This window comes from Perissodus microlepis, chromosome 7 (assembly GCF_051167445.1).
Source record: "Perissodus microlepis isolate ML-2025 ecotype Zambia chromosome 7, ASM5116744v1, whole genome shotgun sequence".
Lineage (NCBI taxonomy): Eukaryota > Metazoa > Chordata > Actinopteri > Cichliformes > Cichlidae > Perissodus > Perissodus microlepis.
This window is the reverse complement of record NC_140467.1, coordinates 52,231,774-52,251,085: the sequence shown is the minus strand read 5'-3', so window position 1 is coordinate 52,251,085 and position 19,312 is coordinate 52,231,774. Positions and strand designations below refer to the sequence as shown.

The 19,312-nt window shown below is 39.4% G+C and overlaps 1 protein-coding gene and 1 pseudogene across 1 annotated transcript; both read left to right on the top strand.

Moving 5' to 3' along the window:
* The first annotated feature begins 7,528 nt into the window (after positions 1-7,528).
* LOC146384082 (proteinase-activated receptor 1-like) lies at positions 7,529-10,565 on the top strand. Its single transcript, XM_084935838.1, has 2 exons — positions 7,529-7,768; positions 8,261-10,565. The coding sequence occupies exons 1-2, from the start codon at positions 7,693-7,695 to the stop codon at positions 9,472-9,474; spliced, it is 1,290 nt and encodes a 429-aa protein (XP_084791964.1). The 5' UTR covers positions 7,529-7,692; the 3' UTR covers positions 9,475-10,565.
* A 6,516-nt stretch (positions 10,566-17,081) lies between these two features.
* On the top strand, positions 17,082-17,750 carry LOC146384081 (proteinase-activated receptor 1 pseudogene; annotated as a pseudogene).
* The last annotated feature ends 1,562 nt before the right edge of the window (positions 17,751-19,312 follow it).

The window sequence follows — 19,312 nt, the reverse complement described above, 5'->3', positions numbered from 1 at the left end:
TTTCATTATTTTTTCTACCAGTAGGTGTATTAGTTTTTAAAGATTTTCTAGAGATTGGACTGCAGACTCTGTGTCTGGTGTAATAAAACAAACAGGACAAAAAAAAAAACATAGACAGAGATGCACTTGGCAACATCTGGAAGAAGTAACTATTGTTCTTCCCGATGTTGCCATCCTGTGGTGGATGTTTGAAACGTTAGGTAAATGTACCTTACAACCATAAACATTCAAAAGAAAGTAACAAAGAACATGTTTAATGGCACCCTAACATCCCAAGAGAAAACTTTAGTCAAACTCCATTATGAAATTAAGTTTATGTTTTAACCACCCACCTACATCATTAAGCGGTAATTTCACATTCCTATCTTTAGTGCAAAAGAGTTCTTGGGTATGTTGTATGCTGTCTAAATCTGGTTTTTGGGCTGGCTAAAATAATATCCATATTTAGATGGGTTCTAGTCAGCTGTACGCAAACAAAATGATTCTGTCTGCACTGCTGTATCATAAAATACCTTGTCTGCTGTGTCCAGTGCGGTCAGATGGAATATATTATATATATTTTATACCTCAGAAATTAGTACCCCCAACCCAACACATGCATGCTCTTACTTCAGCACCCTCAACTTCAAGTACCTTCCCATGGCTCTGACGTCCATGGATTTTTAGCAATATAACACCTTTCACCTATTTCTGCAAAGGTTAAAATTTCCAGTAATACAGAATATATAAAAGTCTATCTGCACTCTACTACATAACAGTAGAAGAGAAGCTACTACTAGTATACCTTGTTTACAAGGGGTTACCACAGTGGGTAGTTTTGCATATTTTATTTATCACATTTTTACACCAGATGTTAAAAAGGTGCAAACTACTACACTATCATACAGCAGGTGTCATTTAAATCTTGTAAGCCCAATACTCCGCTGCCATGGAATTCTGTGTACTGTCACTAGAGGGCAAGGTGAGGGAAAATGTGCTGTTCACAGTCATGTGCCAAAACTGTATTGTGTATTGGTTTGGGGGGAAAGTGCTTGCTAACTTCCTCTTTAGTTACTTGGTTAGTAAAAGTGTGGTATGATACAGCCAAAGAATAAAAAAACAGGAACACTTTCAAACACTGAAAATACTAAAATAAATCAGTACTCCAGGCTATTTCCTTTGACATCAGCACTTTTGTCTGATCAAGGTCAACCTAGGAAATTAATTATTGTCAATAGAGTCTTGAAACAAGAAAGATGACATTTATGTGACTCTCTAAAAAATTATGCGATTGTGTTTTTGTCATCTTGATCCTATCTGTGATAGAAGAAAGGATATTTATTCAAGGTACATGTAGATGTATGCTTGCTAACAGGAACATGCTGAACTTTATTTATCTCAATCTTTTTTAAGCGTTAATAAAAAGTGAGTGGGGGGTGGGGGCACTTTTCTCTTCTTTTCTTTTAAATCACTGGACTCTTTCTAGAAACAGAAAATATTTTGTCCAGTTGCACAGAAGAAATATCCCTATTTTTTCACTTGAGTGATGTCTGACATTTTGCTGTTGTGTTCTCTGTCAGATCTCATACTCTTAGTTACAAAGAGTTTCTAGTCAGATTCCTCTGGGAGGAAGTTGTGGTTCACACTAAACTGTCAAATAGTTTAAATATCTGCCGTCTGTATGGTTTTCAGCTCTTTTCTTATGTTTGCTGTGTATATCTTTCTTTTTTGTGGTCGCAGATGTTGTATTTTATTTAGTAGTTTAGTTTAGTTTAGCAGACTGCAAGTCTAAAAAAAATAAGTTCCTCTTTCTGTAATCTTTTCAAGCTGAAATATTCTATATCTAAGTACTGTTTTTGGATTTCACAGCTGTAGATCAACAGATGCTAAAATCTGATATATGCGTCTCTCTCTGCAGTTGACATAAGTTATTAGACACACATTCTCCTTATATGAATAAGGAGAGTAGATGAGTAGTCAGATTGTGTTCAGCAGAAAGTGTGTGGATCCCTGTGAACCAGCTCAGACACAGATCAGTTCTCATATAATACCCCCTAAAGATCTTTAGCATCTTTCAGCTACAACTCCCTTATTTACAAGGGGTCACCATATAGTTGATTTGACAGAGTATTGCAACAGATAGTCTTCCTGACACAGCTGTCAATGCATTAATGGCTCCTCCCATACTCAAACCAGAGATAATTAGTTTGATAGTTAGATATGTGAACTACTTACCCATGTAGCCACTTGCTCTCACGGAGAGGAATAAAAGAAACCCTTAAATCCTATCAAACAAGTAAGCCTGCCTTAGAAAATTGAATATGGATGGACATTTTTCACTTCAGTTCAATTCAGTTGAATTTTATTTATATAACACCAAATCACAACAACAGTTGCCTCAACCTGCTTTATATTGTAAGGTAAAGACCCTACAATAATACAAAGAAAACAGAAAACCTGTTAGAAAAATTCCCTTATGAAGTGAGACACACAGTAGTGTGTCTCACTTCATAAGGGAATTTACTTGCAAGGAAGCAATAGCATACACAGTGAATGTCTATGTGAGTAAGAGGAGAGGATACCACACTACAAAGAAATATCGAGTGGCTGTTGGATCTGGCTTTCCTAGTGGACGTGACTGAAAGAATTAACCAGCTGAACTAGCAGTTGCATGGCAGAGAGTAAACAGTGTGTGAAGGTGTTCACAGCTAAATTCTCATTTTAAATCCAGCAGATACTAAATAAAAGACTTAAGCACTTCATCTCAGTTGCAAAGATACTGGAGTCCCATTCAGGAGCAGAAAAGGTATTTAATGGACACAGATTCTGTGATCTGGTGTCCAAACTGGGACAGGAGTTTTCAGACAGATTCTATGGCTTTGAGAAACTGGAGCCCGCTGAGACATTTATTGCTAACCCCTTCCTAGATGTTGACATTAGTGAGTTGTCAGGGCAGATGGCTGAGCTTTTCAGTGTTGGTCCTTTGGAGATGGACATCATAAATCTCCAAAATGATGTCCACCTTAAATTTCAGCAGCATTCTCAGCATTTCTGGAGTTTGGTGGAGCCAGACAACTATAAAAATCTTACATGGATACACTCCTACATAAAGCTCTCTGGTTGAATCTATGCAATGCCAATCTTCTCACTGACAGAAACTGTGCAACTCATGAACATTATAAAAAGATGGTGGATTTATGAGCTCAGAAATTTGTACTGTTTGCTGTTGATTTGTTTGGAGAAAACATGAATTTAGAGAAGTTCAAGTCCTTCAAATATGCTGAATCACATGCTGTTGAATCTTATTTGATTATCTGAGTTTTACACATTTTGTTCTTCATGTTCATTTGCACCATTCATTATTCATTATTGGGTACTGTGCATAGAATTTAAGTTGAAAAATAAATTTAATGCATTTTGGAATAAGGCTGTAACATGACAAAATCTGGAACAAATGAAGTGCTATGACTCTTTTACACATACACTTTAAACGCATCAAGTGCAAGAACCCTCATGCGTTGCATAGGCTGGCATGAACATGCTATTTGTTCAAAGGCGCTGATGTAATGACTTACATGAATTTGCTCTAATTCAGTTCAAAGAAATAAGCACCAACAGTTACATTTCTTCAAATATACATATATATATTTATATGGTCTGTATTTCTTGGAACTAGACTAAAGTATTTGCACATAAAATTGTTATGGCTGTATTAATTTAAAAAAAAAACAGTAATACACTATTCACTTGTCAACAGAAAGAAAAACATGCTTAAGTCTTCAACATTAAGACATTTGTTTCAGCTGTTACAGGCGCTAAAAAAAACAGAAAGCAGGAAGCGTGGCAGTGACATTGCTCTGGATCTAATCTCCCACAGTCTGTATCCTTCCTCCTCCTATTTGCACGAATGAACTTTTGTTAGTTTAGAAACTCCCCAAGCCTTGCAGGCTGCAGGAACAACATGTTCTCTACTGTGCATACCAAACTGTACTTTTTCTCACAACAAAAATGTTCAGGAAAACAGTTCCTGGCAGCCATTAACCCAGAGAATTATACTGCCAATCCTAGAGCCTTATAGTATCATTTTTATTGTTCTCCCACACTGTCACAGCACTCATTGTTTCAAGAAATAAAAAAGTATTTGAAAGCATAATGCTTCCTTCCTGCCCAACACTAGAGCAGCAGCTAACTTGGGGAGTGTCTAGAGAGCAAAGTGGTGCATTTAGCAGTTCAAAAAGAAGACATTCATTTCAGAAGATACCCTCGTACAAAAACACTATACTAATGCAGTAACACTAATGCGCTACCTAAAGCAGCGGTTCCCAACCTTTTTTGCGCCACGGACCGGTTTATGCCCGACAATATTTTCACTGACCGGCCTTTAAGGTGTCGCGGATAAATACAACAAAATCAAACTAGTACCGGTACCGAAAAAAAGAAGATTTATTCATAACACACGTGAAAAGACCCAGGAAAACCGAGTTAAGATAAAAACGATGACAAAATAACGCTGAAAACCCATAAAAACCCTGAAAACCATACATTTCAGACCTGAGCCTCAACTCTCGCGGCCCGGTACCAAACGACTCACGGACCGGTACCGGTCCGAGGCCCGGGGGTTGGGGACCGCTGACCTAAAGTATATTAATCATCCTTCAGGGGATATAATTATATTCTGCAATGCTGTGTTGAATTTCAAGTGTCATAACAGGGACTAACTAACATAGCTTGCTTGGGACTTCATCATGTTTCATTATGGACCCTGAGTTAAGTGGTTTTGTGGTATCGTGTATGTAGACGTTTCTAGATAATATCAACAAAATAATCAACTTCAAATTCTGCTTCTTCTTGGTGAAAATCTAATCTTATGTGTCTTCAATACATTTGTGTAAATACTGTGACTTTCATTTAGCCAACCAATTTTCTGTTACGAGTTATTATTTGTTATTTATATATGTTAAAGAATGGCCAAGTCACCAGTCATTCTGAGGAAGTCATGAGAAAGTTCAGTTTACAGCATTATGATTACAACATGTGGAATTCACCAGAATACACACTTGCTGCCAGTGCTGCTCAGGTTTTTTGCCCCACCCCAAGAACTGAAGGCTTGACTATGAAAACTGTAACACGATCAATACCTTGTGAATCATGACTGAAATACCTTAGGTTTTGCATCAATTAATCGTCATGCACTAAGGCATACAAGAGGAACACAATAAATATAAAAAAGCTTTAACTATCTATATGCAGACCCACTTCTTTCCATGTAATCTCCCTATTGTCAGCAATTCTATTTAAAACTCACAGAGAAAGCAGTTAGCACATTTCTTCAGCAGAGGTTGAGGTAAACTAATGCAGGATCACAGCATAGAAAGATAATTAATTAGATAATTAGAACATCCAAAATACAAGAGAATTCACACGTATTCCCAAAACTCCTTTGGTTTTCAAGCAGACTCCAGAAGTGTAGTCTTGACTATGAAGACGACATGAACATGATTAATAACACATGAATCATGATTGGTCTCATGCAAGAAATATGATTAGTTGCTGCTGGCACTGGCTGTTTTACCTTGGAAAAAACTTCAAATTTCAACAGGACAAAATCATGCTTGATGTCTATATTGATATGAACTAGGAAATGGCATTGGAGGGAGTTTTCAATACTGGACTAAGGCTGGAGATTCAGAGGGGCTACTGGCAGGCAGGCGGAGATTCCAGGTTATTTTTTATTTTTTTGTAGGGAAGTCCTAATGAAGAAAATAATGTAGGCTATAATTAATGAGGTTTTCTGGTATAGATAGGCGATATATGTGGACTTTATGAAAGCGGCCAGGCGGCCTGGGTTCAAGTCCGACCCACGGCTATTTGCTGCATGTCTTCCCCTCTCTCTTTCCTCCACTTTCCTGTCAGTCTTCGCTGTCCCTATCAAAAATAAAGCCATAAAAAGGCCCCCCAAAACTAAAAATAAGTAAATAAATAGATATACTTCCTGCTTTCCAGTCTTTATGCTCAAGTACGCTGGTTGGGTCTTTATAGTTGTGCAAGATATGCACCTTCAGCAAGAAAGCAAATTTATTTATCCCAAAATGTTAAACTATTGCTTTAGGTAACATACACCAATGCAGAAACAGATTTTATGTTTAAATATGTAAGAATGTTTAAATAAGAAACAATTCATTGTGACCAATATTTTTGGGAGGAAATGGGTTTAGTCTGCCTCTCTGAGTTTGAGTGAATATAAAAGCATGAAAGCAAAAAGCAAGGTGAAAAAGTCCAGCTGCTGACAATCACTACTCCCATCCCTCCCTCAGGAAGTCTCTTTTCATCTTACACAGAGAAAAAGTAATCAGCACATTTCAAGGCAAAGGTGCCTTTCATTTTGGTGGTTTTACTGTCCTCTGTTCTCATCCCAGCACTTTATAAATATAGACTTTTATAAAGCAGATACATGAATATAAAAACTCCCATTACTTTAACTTGTTTGATTGGTTATTGTGTTGGTTGTCTCTTGGTCATTTTCACCAATGGTTAGTGCCATGGTCATGTAATTTCCTGGAAAGACAGGCAATTGCAATCTGGATAAACAGTTTACATAAGCAAGTAAACAAAAATGTAAGGACACATAGACAAAAAAGGGAAAAAATCTGGAGAGCAATTTGCTACCAGGAACGGAGAATGTAAAGGCACATTTATAATTTTACCAGCAACTTTTTGAATATGTCTAAAATAATTAATGGCAACATCTTATCTCATCACAAAGGGTTAAAAAAAATAAAAAGAAGAAAAGGGAAAAAAGTTTGGCTTTTGTTGTCTGAAAATATATTTGCTCCAAAATTAATGACCCTATAGAGCTTTCCATTTGCCCTCTGTCACAAACAAAGGAAGCAGTTAAGAGTCTGCAGGGATAAGTTAAATCACTTCAAACAAAATTGTTTATTCCAAGGCATTTTCCCAGAAGTTAATACTTTGAAATGTGTTGCTGGATGTTTACATCCCAAGAGCAGAAAATTTGTTTCATATTTAGCTGAAAGAAAGATCAGTTTAAAGTGGTGAGAAATAAATTGCTGTTGTTGTCCCTTCACTACTAGGTTACTGTGGTTCATTATCATTGTTTCTTATTACTCATCAAATAGAATGCAGCTCTTAGGCAGAGTTCAATGTGCTGTCCGGAAAAAGGACACAACTTTCTGCAGTGTTAGTCACGCGTCCTGGGTTGAGAGGAGAGTTTTTACTTTAAAAAAAAAAGAAAAAAGCATGAGGCTCATCTAACTTCATTAGAGAACTTTAAAAAATAGTTTGTTTGTTTTTTTAATTTAAAATAGACAAAAATCTATGAACTGTCTTCTAACCGTTTACATCATTAAAACGGTCCTAATTTGTTGACGAGGTTTGGGGGCGCGGGGTCGGGGACGGGTGAGGGGGGTCGATGCTGCTCGCATGTCTTTGGTTAGATCTTGACCTTGCTGTGTGACTGGAAAGGTGACATCACACCACAGGAATGTGTCTGAGAACAGACCTCTCTGATTGGTGGAGGGGCGCGATAGGATCTGACCAGCCGAAATTTGGGCGTAAACAAGCCACATTTGACGTGCTTCTGTAGAAGAGCGGCAGCAGAAGAAGTCTGGGTCGACTGGGAACGGAGAGTATTAACGTCGCGCATTTAATCAATTTATCCTCGTTTAGTGGTTTTATTTTTCACCGGTGAGCAGAATGCTTCCGATGTCTCTGTTAGTTTCTCTGTGCCTTGTGTCGTGTTTCGGTGCTGTCTACGCAAGAGAAAACGCAAGTAAGAAAACTTTCTACTATGTTTAAAACTCTGGCATTCCCTGCACACTGTTTAAAAAACTTTCACTGGGAATGTTATGTGTTGATTTAGCTACATTTAGTCGGCATAAAATTGATGGTTTTCTTTTTTTTTTTTTTTTATTTTAAAGTCATTGAAGAAGTGTTTTCCCTTCCAAGCTGAAGTAATAAAACAGTAGCAATTAAGAGCACTTTTTAAGTTTTTAACGAATGATTTAATTAGCGATTTTAAATTTGGTAAGTATTGTTAAAATTGAAATAGATTTTTCTTTAATGGACAAAACCGATATTAAGGTAATTAGATAAATTAGAAATGCATAATCTGGACCTAGTAAAACGTGGTATATGTTTGTTAAACTGTTTGATACCAAATGAAGATTGTAATCCTCCTATTGGATTAGCCAAAACTTTTCCATTTCCTTTACCTTTGATCGGACTCTCCCCCCCCTCCCCCCTCCCCCCTCTCTTTCTCCAGCTGCTCCACACGGAAGGGGCTTTTTGTATGGCTTACGCCAGTCAGTGACGGATGAACCAATAGATTATGATGATAACGGCACATTAAATCGTTCTTCAAATGGTCCCAAGGACAGAAACGGACTTTCGGAACAGGCCCTGATGTTTCTAACTGGCCCTGTGTCCACCATCCTTTTACCTTCCTTCTACACGCTGGTCTGCTCCATCAGTGTGCCAATTAACATCTGTGCTTTGCTGGCCTTTGCTCGGGGGATCCGTCCTAAGAAGCCAGCTGCAATCTATATGCTGAACCTGGCCTTAGCCGATCTTCTCTTTGCACTAATGCTCCCCTTCAAGATCTCCTACCACTTTGAAGGCAACAACTGGAAATTTGGCCCGTCCATGTGCCGTGTGGTCACTGCTGCCTTTTACTGGAACATGTATTGTTCTGTTCTTCTCATAGCTTGCATCAGTGTGGATCGTCTGCTTGCTGTAGTTTATCCCATTGACTCTCTGGCTTGGAGGAGGCCAAGGAACACAGTCATAGCCTGCATAACCATGTGGGTGTTATCCTTGACTGGCTCTGTGCCTCTTGTTACATCGGACCAGACTTTTCACATCAGTGAGTTGAACATCACCACCTGCCATGATGTCCACTCCACAGATAAGATCGTCTGGTTAAAGACATACTTCATCACTCTCTGCTGCCTCCTCTTCTTCCTGCCTCTGCTCATCACAGTGGTGTCCTACACTCGAGTCATCTGGTCGCTGAGCAAACTCCAAAAAAGGCTCCCTGGAAGCTCACACAAAAGGAAAAGAGCAATAGTGATGGTTTTGACAGTTCTGTTGATATTTGTCCTGTGTTTCATGCCTACAAACTGTCTGCTGCTTGCACACTACCTGCAGTTTAACACAGAGAAGAGCCAGGAGGCACCTGATGGCTCTTACGCACTCTATCTGGTGTTTCTGTGTTTGGGAAGTCTGAACTGCCTCCTAGATCCCCTACTCTACTACTTTGGATCCTCCCAGTGCCAGAGACAACTCTCCAACGTGCTCAAGTGTCATACGGTTACAAAGAGAAATGATATTAGTAATTCATTACCTGCTTCATGCAGATCCAGCACCAGACCAATGCTGAAATCCAGCTGTACAGAAAGTTCAAAAATAAACTCTTCAATTAAAGTGGATTCTTTCCAAGAAAACATCGACAGCCAATATAAGAAACTACTCATCTAACTCTCACTGAGCTGACATTTTAATTGAATCCTTAAATGTGATTTTTTTTTTTAAGTTATGAAACAACAACAATTAAAGCCTATATATAGGGTTTAGCTTTGTTTGGATTCCTAATTATGCCTTTTAAAAGATGAAGGGAGTTCAGATAAGACTGCTTTTTAGAGCAACACTGAAATGAAATACTATTATTTTTATGCACCCTATATATAAAGGCTCACTGTTCTGTAAGTATTATTCAATCCATTTTTTAACTGTTTGCTAGTTTTTTAACTGTTTGCTTGTTTTAAAGTGTTTATATATAACCAGTGAAAAGCAGTTACTTATGACTTTTTGTTTTTATTACATATACCAGTTTTATTTATTTTTTTGCAGCATTTTTTCACTGAATAAATATTTTGACTCACACTACAAGCATGTCTCAATGCCATCTATAATTTTAAAGCCCTTCATAGTTTGTTTCATGCCTCCCTCTGTTGGTGAGAGTGTGCATTGATGAGTGTCAGTTCATCCTACTGCACCAATGTCCTTTTCTCTCCAGTAGGCAGTTCTATATTCCTTTTGCCTCACCTTTCATTCAGATGTGTGGGTAGATGTAGCCAAATATTTAAAACAAAACAAGAAATAGCTGTTACTGCTGATAGATTTACTGGTCAAAGTGGACATTTAAACAGAGATGCCAGTTTCCATTATCAGCATGACATATGTAACTTTGAAGTGATGAGCACAATTATACACAACCCACAGGCACTGTAACTCACCTACTGTTCCTATAAAATACAGTTTTGAGTAACCCCTTTATATTCTTTATATTTTCCTAGTAAAATGGGAAATATGTGTAAAGGAGCATGAAAATATATTGCATAAAGCAAAACAGATTTGAAGGACAGTCCACAGCTCTTCTTTAGCTGCCTTTTGTTTTTTTTTTCTCTGTCAAGATGCTTCCATAATGTTGAGGTGTGGGCTCCAGGGAGGCCCATAAGTGAGTGATAGTGATCTATTTTGTGTTTTTTTTTCTATCTGGGTATGCTTTAAATGTATTGGCAATATATTTGGGTAATTACCATGCTGAAAAATAAATCAATTGCCAATCAGATACTTCCCAGATGGTCTTGTATGAATGGGACTGCGTTCATAATTCAATCAATGTTTGACAAGATCTCCAACAAGCAAAGGACATTTGCTTGTCCTTTTCAGGGTCGCGGGGGCGGGGGGGGGGGGGGCGCTGGAGCCTATCCCAGCTGTCATAGGGCAAAGAGGCGGGGTACACCCTCGACAGTCTGTCACAGGGCTAACACACAGGGACAGACAACCATTCGCTCTCACTCCCGCATTCACATAATAAATTGACCTATCTCCACTAACTCCTCTTTGGACGGTGGGAGGAAGCCAAACTACCCGGAGAGAACCCATGCAAACACGGGGAGAACATGCAAACTACACACAGAAAGACCCCCCCGCCTTATGGTGGAATTGAACTCAGGACTTTCTTGCTGTGCGTCCCACCGTGCTGCCCAATACGACTGGCTAAAATGCAGCCACAAACTATGTATTGACAAAACCTTCTGACTTTTAGTTTAGTTTGTGTGTAATCTGGCATACCTCAACCTTTTCTCCCTGTTTCCCTTTCTTAAGAATGGCTTCTTGACAGCCACCCTGAGTAGTTTCAGGGAAACGGGTGCAATGACTGCACTGAAAATGGAAAGAAAAAAAAAAGCAGCCAATGTCCATAGTTCTGCACAAGGCCTATACAATGACTAAAAGAATTGGGCTCCTTGAAACCAAAATTTATAGAAATGAGGGCTTACTTAGGACCTTTTGAAAAGTACTGTAATTTCACAACAATCAGATCTATGAGAAAAATTTTATTTCCCATAGGGGAAAATAGCAAACTAATATAAAGACAAAAAAGTCACAGGTGTCATGTATTTACGCTGGCATTTCTTCTCTGCATAACCATATGGATATTATGGCCATGATACCGTGAGCATACCTGATCTCCACTGATTATGGAAGCTAAGCAAGGTTGTGCCTGGTTAGTACATCGTTGGGAGTTCACCTGGTAATAGCTCAAAAGGCCTGTGAGACCTTCAGATGACTCCTAGTGATAGTCATCTGAATGATAGAGACCAATCCTGAAATCTAGCTGTACAGAAATGTCAAATTAAACATTACGTTTTTTTTTAAAGTGGACCCAGCAACACTGTCTGTCCTATTCTCTCCAACAAGTAGTGCTACATTACTATCAACAACAGGAGAGTCAGTTAAGGCTCTTATTTCTGTGCTGGGTTATAAGTAATAACAATTAATACATATTTATAATTTTGATGGTCAAGCGAAAAACAAGGAAACCACACTGGAAGTTGGGACCACATCTGTTACGGTAAACTAGGGGACTCAAGCGCGGGACTCTGTTGACAGGAATGGGGAAAAACACACTCACTCCTCTTCTGTCACACACAACACTTTACCAGCCACTCTCCTCTCACTCACACTCAAGTATCCACAAGGAATGGGACCAGGTTTTCTATACACAAAGAGAAGGTGAATTAGAACAAATGCACAATCCACGAGAGCTATGCAAGCAGTCTGTAAGCCAGGGTTTCACTGACACGAGTCAAACAACGATCCAGCGACGAGTAGCCTCGCTTCTTCCCTTTAAATAATGGGAGGCTAATGAGACGCAGGTGTTTACCATCCTACAGGTGTGCAGGCCAAAAGCAGAAACCCATGAGTTCCAGCCAGGCGACAGAGGGAGAGAGAAAGAGCAAAGGAGAGAGAACAAGAGAGAAAAATTCAAGTTGCCTAGCCCTCATATTTATTTAGGTATAGCAGTGAATTGCAGTATGAGAGTAAAACTAAGTATTAGGTATAGGTACCATAGGTACTCCAATTTTTTCCCAAAGTCCAAAGACTTGTAAGATAACTTGATTGGTTACTCTAAATTGGCTGTAGGTGAAAATTGGTCATCAGGTTGTCATTACAGATGTTAGTACAGCCTGTTTCAGCCACAAAATCTAAAAAGGTAATTTATCCTTGAAAAGCACTGTGGCAAAAAGGTATATTTAAACACTGACATTAACAAATTAAGCTGAAACAATAGAGCATTTACAGTGAGGTCCAGCGGACCTCTGGACACGCTTAGCTTGAAATTCTGTCTTTTATTTTGATGTTAACCACCTTTGTATGCATTTTGTATCTTGTATTTTGCAGTTTGCACAGCATTAAACCTATACCAAGTACTCCAGGCCTGCTACAGTTGAAGGTACAAGGAGCACAGTTTATGATAATAAACACAAAGTCACAAGATACCAGATCACATTGTGGTGATAATGTACTCTTTTGCATTACAAAACACAAATAATAAAGATAAAACATTTTAATGGATATTTTTTACTTGCAGAGAAATTAGACATTTTAAGTTCATTACCAAGCTGGCGGTTGAATGTGACTATTAAAGCCATGTTGCCAGTAATTTACCCCCGAGGAGATAAATGTTTGTAAATGTATAGTCTTCAGGAAACTTTGGTCAGTAATATAACACTCAGCTTACATGCCCAAAGTGATTGATTCTAAGCAGATGATCTACATTTCCCAGCTAATGGATAAGATTCTCAGGAGACTTCACATCGAGACACAAATTTCCTAGGTTCCATTAGTGCCTAACCATTTGTGCAGCACTTATTTATATCAACATTTTGAGTTTATTACAATCTACAGTATGTTGTCATCAGAGGTGGGTAGTAACGAGTAGGGATGGGTACCGGTATCCGGTGCCATTATGGCATAAACGGTAGTAACCAGACCGAAAAGCAGCGCACATTTCGGTGCTTTATTTCGGTTTTTGTTTTTGTTTCCTGAGATGTCATGCACTTTGGATTCTAGCCAATCATTTTACCTTTGCGAGCGTAGTAGGCGGGCCCAGGTACGTACGTTCTTTTAGAGCAGAGCTACAGATTAAAAATGCCCAAGGCGAAGCGGTCAAATTCTGGCTGTACTTAACAGCAAAAGATGCAAACTCAGCAGCCTGCAACAAGTGCTTTAAGGTGATACTGTGCAAAGGAGGTAACTCCTCGAATCTGATGAAACACCTGGCGATGTATAGCATTTTGTTAAAAGCCGAGAAATGCGCTGTATTTGATAACTTGCTGCGAGACCTCACACCGTGCACATCTACTGCGGGTGGGTTGCCTGTTATCTAGGGATGGGTATCGTTTAGGTTTTATCCGATACCAATACCAAACCGGTTCTTTTGAAATGGTGCCGGTGCTTAAACGGTGCTCGAACCGGTGCTTAAAGAATGAAGAACACAAAATTGGTCCAAAAACCTCTCATGTTCAGCTGTTTTTTTGTAAAAAGATAACAATGTTAGCCTTTTCTGCAGCTATAGGGGATTTATGGCATCACTCTTGGCTGGAAGCAGTGCTTAAACAATGGAAAAAACAAACTTTGTCCAAAAACCTCTCATGTTTAGCTGTTTCCCACTTTTTCTTTGGTCATTTTAGCCTTTTTGGCCAGGGTGAAGGGAGTATCTGCCATCAAACAAGAAGACAGCCGCATGTAACTACGACGGTGTTTGCTAGTTCACCTTACGTGCATTAATGTAATAACGTGGTTAGCCTACTCAACGTAAATTACACACGAACAACATTAAGCTACTCACGCAGAGAAGAACGGCTGCTGCTGCCATTATCATCCGTCATCATTTCTGCTACACTGGCAGGGCTAGGGGCCAGGACTCTCCTCTTCGGGTTCTTGGGGGATGTTCCTCACATCAAGAAGCTGTCGATCAAAATCAATACAGCTCTTCATGCATCTGGAGCTTGTGAAGGTCTTCTTAGTCAGGCAGGACTCCTGTTCACTGCTAAACAGTTACAGCTTCACAGAAAGAACCTTGAGAGCAAACTGCTGCTGAAGCTTAACCATCACTTCACTGAGTGAAGAAATGGCACATTTTTGCTAAATATGCAGAAATAAATGCTCACCCATACAACTTATGGTAAACTGAGCTGCCTTGTATGTTGAAGTTGCCTTGTTCTAATGTTTTCTCTGAGGCTGCTGTGCCATTTGGAGCAAAATCAATATAACGTTTACAGCATATCTTGTCACTAGAAATTGTTTGCACTGTTTATATATTTATATTATTTACTGTAGGTATTGGTGAAAAAAGCTTTATGTTGTGGAAAAACTGAAATCTGGAAATTAGAATTGTTGTGCCTTATTTTGTTGATCTTTTTACATATATTCCTGTTGAAAAATACTAAAATTTGTATATTTATTTTTGTTTGTCTGATAGCATTTATTTAAAAAATAAATCGGACATTTCAAACAGTTACTCACTACTTGAGTAGTCTTTTCACCAAGTACTTTTTTACTCTTATTTGAGTACAATTTTTGGATACTCAACCCACCTCTGGTTATCATTGAATACAGAAGTCCCAGTCATGTTAGCCTGTTAGCTAAATCTTTGTTGTCGGTGGCTACATGGCCAGTGGAAAACACATTTATGTTAATGTAGTGTAAGTACAGCTTGTCTGAAAAAACACTCCAAGCTGTTTGTACTTAAAAAAATTATGAACATGACTGCCAATATAAACCCAAGGTATCACAATAGTTCAGGGACTACAGGGGCTCATTAAGCTTGTTTGGGCCTGGTTAGAACTTGGATGGAAATACCAGGTGGTTTGAGTGCCTGCGTAGATCAGAACCAGTCCATTTACCAGTACTCAAGCAGTGTGACATCATCTTGTCAAAGAATGGAACAAAGGGAAACAACATCCAAAGAAGAGCTTTGAATGCCCTTCAAGAAGCCTTGAGAACTATTCCTGAAGACTAGTTAAACAAATTACATGAAAGCTTTCACAAGTTCAAGTCATGGTGAAGAATAAAAGTGGTCATACCAAATATTGACTTTCAAGCTAGTTAGAATTGTAAAAACTGTTTTTGCTTTATTCGCTGTATTTCACTCATGTCTGTTTTGATGAATTGCTATTTATACTGCCCAACAAAAGCAGCAGATACTACAGACGTGTGATGGCAGAGGTCTTTAGAGTGAATGAATAAAAAAAAAAAAAATGAATTTAAAGACATTTTTCACAGATAGTAATCTAGAACATGCACAGCTATATGTAATTATATAGCCATTACACTTAATTGCAGGAAACCATTTTCTATTTAATATATATTATTGTTTATACATTATTGCCAATAAGTTTTAAGCACTTATTTATAAACAGTGAAAACCCGTAACATGTCATGTTTGTCATCTTCTTAAATAAATAAATAAATAATCATGATAATAATAAAATCTGCAATTAGTGATCCTAGACTCTTCATACCATGGCATATATCACATTATACTGCCCTTGAAATGCTGTCAAAGCTCTACAAAAAGAAGCAGTTGAAGGACTGGGTTAGGGCTCTTCATATCTAATTGACATCTCTTTAAAATAAGACTCCAAGGATTCACTTCAGTAAATGGCTGTTGTAACATCTCTATGCGCAAACCACTCTGATAGGTGTGGAGGGGTGCGTTTCGAACAGATTACACATTTATATCCACTTATATCTTTCTTGATGATGAATGGGAGCAGGAGAGGCATGGAATCATATACATAAAGGAACGTGAAGAGAATCACAGCAAAGTGTTGGCTTTGTTCCGCTATTTAATTTAGCTACTTTTTTTCTCACCTGCAGAAAGTTTTCAGTGTCAACTTTTTTATTGGTTCTGTTATATACGTGTGCTGTCTCCCACACAGGCAATAACGGTAAGAAAATTCAATTCAATTCAATTTTCAATTCAATTTTATTTATTTAGCGCCAAATCACAACAAAAGTCGCCTCAAGGCGCTTCATAGATACAGAGAAAAACCCAACAATCATATAAAAACTGTCCACTACACTGTTAAAAAATGATGATGAGTACATTGGTGATGAAATGGGCAATTTGTTGATTTATCTATGATCAGCCAAAGAAAATTTTTGATGTTTGGATTAAAGTCAACTGAAAAAGGTATTTTTTTAATGTCACCTAAACTAACTGTGATCTGGAAATATTTGGAAATATTCCCCGGGTACTCAGTTCTGCAGTTGTGAGATGCAGCAGGCCTGCCATTGCTGAGGACAGGCTGGTTCCCTCACCAGTGACGATGTAGAACAAAAATTTCAGGTGATACACTGTGATTGTCAGCTGCTGCTGTTTTTATCCTGAATTCTCGGAACAAAACAATGCCAATTTTTATAAAAGCTGGACATCCCCATTTTTCTTTTTCTCCTCTGTTATACCTGATTCATTCATTAAGGAAGTACTGTATCTGCTAGCTAGCTGATTCTGGGAGAGCCTACTATCATTAGTATTGTAGAGGTAGGTGAAGTGTCTTGCCCAAGGACACAACGACCAAGACTGTCCGAGCCGGGGCTCGAACTGGCAACCTTCCGGTTACAAGACGAACTGCCAACTCTTTGAGCCACGATTGCCATGATACATCACTGTCACAACAGCTTTTGTTTTCATTCAAAGGCTTTATGGTTTTTCCTATAATACCTGGTGGGCCAATCTCTAGTCAAAATGCCCGGGCCGATTTTTTGTCCCAGTCCAGCCCTGCCCGTCCATGTGCAGTGTAGTTACTGCTGCCTTTTGCTGGAATATGTATTGTTCTGTTCTTCTCATAGCTTGCATCAGTGTGGACCGTCTTTTTGTTGTAGTTTATCCCGTGGACTCTATGGCTTGGAGGAGCTCACGGACTGCAGTTCTAATCTGTATAACCATATGGGTGTTATCTTTCGCTCGTTCATTGCCTCTCGTTACCTCTGTCCAGACTTATAACATTAGTGAGTTGAACATCACCACCTGCCATGATGTCCACGCCACAGAAAATATTATCTGGCAAAATACCTACTTCATCACTCTCTGCTGCCTCCTCTTCTTCCTGCCTCTGCTCATCACAGTGGTATCTTACACCAAAGTAATCAGGTCATTGAGCAGAGACCAACATGATGTTCCAGAAACATCACATAGGAGAAGAAGAGCAGTGACAATGACTTTCACTGTGCTGGTGATATTTTTGCTGTGCTTTATGCCTACAAACTGTATGCTGCTTGCACACTACCTGCAATTAAACGAAGGACCCAAGAAGAGCCAGGAGGCACCCGATGGCTGTTACGCACTCTATCTGGTGTTTCTGTGTTTGGGAAGTCTGAACTGCCTCCTGGATCCCCTACTACTTCGATTGTTCGCACTGATTATGGCTATTGCCCTGTTGTAAAAGCTGTGCTCAAGTCTGTTTGTCCCCAACATCAGTAGCTGAATCTCCTGCCAGACATCAGCAGCTTAAACACCCGGTGTCCCAGGTGTGTCCAGTCCCGTAGGATGCTGCGTGTCCTCTTGAGACAGCGAGTGCTGTAAAGGTCCTTCAGGGAGGGAAGAGGATGTCCAATGATTTTTTGGGCCATATTGATGACTGAAGTTCCTTTTTGTGTGCCATGGTGCAGCTGGAGAACCATACACAGATGCAGTATGTCAGCACACTTTTAATGGAGCAGAAGACAATCAGCAGCTCCTTCTTCAGCTCCATTTTTCTGAGGATTCTCAGAAAGTGGAGGGGCTGTTGGCCTTCTTTAAAACCGCTGAGGTATTTGAGCTCCATTGGAGGTGTGTGTCTATGTGCACACCCAGGAACTTGAAACTGGACACCCTTTCCACACACTCCCCTATTGATGCTGACAGGCTGCAGCTCAGATTTCCTCCTTCTGAAGTCGACTACCAGTTCTTTTGTCTTGGTTGTATTGAGGTCCAGGTTGTTGTCTGCACACTAATCCGACAGCCTCTGAACCTCAGCGCTGTATGTTGTCTCGTCGCCTCCAGAGATGAGCCCCACCATGGTGGTATCATCTGCGAACTTAATCACTGCATTGCCTGGGTGGGCAGTAGCAGTTTTTGATACGGGCGACACGGGTGGTTGCCCGGGGCAGCATCGTGGTGGGGGGCGGCATCACGGTATCGGCAAAAAAAAAAAAAAAAAAAAAAAAATTGCTCATACTTATGCTGCCCCGACGTCATGCCAGCGCATAGTGGGAATGGCATAGGCACCGATCGGTTTTCTATCGCCCATTTGCTGGGAGCTGGGAGAGGGCGGGGCTGCGGGGGATTCTCTGGCTGGAGCAGCATCTACCAGCTTGCAAAATAAAACAAAATAAAAACAAACCAACAAACACGAAAAGACCAGACATCATGATACAGACTTATAATTTGCACTGTTTTTTTTTTTTTTCGAAATTCTTGGATGCAAAAAAAAATGCAAAACGTGAGCGCGAGAGCCCTCGGTGCGCCTGCTCGCTGCTGAAGTCAAAGTAATCTGCATCTGGTTGGCCTGAATCCAGATATCCAGATATCAACACAATTTCGATCCGCTCCTCACGTGTTAACCTCTTCGACATGTCAATGGCTGTGAACAAAGAGAAACTTGTAAATAACTCATGAAAGAATAAAGTTACGTTGAAACCAAGCACACCCTTGTTTTTCTTGTGACATTACCAATAAGTTTGATGTGTCACATGGCCCTCTTCCTATTGAAGAAAAAAAAAGTTGTATCCAAGATGGCCGACTTCTAAATGGCCACCATGGTCACCACCCATCTTGAGGAGTTTGCCCCCTCACATATACTAATGTGCCACAAACAGGACTTTAATATCACCAACCATTCCCATTTTATTACGGTGTATCCATATAAATGGCCCACCCTGTATAGACCTATCAGGGTATGTAACAGTTTTTGTTTTTACTGCATTTCAATAATTTGAGGATTTTGATGTAGTTTTAAAAGTTGACAAACTTAAAAATCAT

Bases quoted from the DNA above. Each gene is read 5' to 3' on its own strand.
- LOC146384082 (XM_084935838.1), top strand. From the start codon at position 7,693: ATGCTTCCGATGTCTCTGTTAGTTTCTCTGTGCCTTGTGTCGTGTTTC. The intron at 7,769-8,260 runs GTAAGAAAACTT...CTCTTTCTCCAG, and splicing joins CTACGCAAGAGAAAACGCAA to CTGCTCCACACGGAAGGGGC.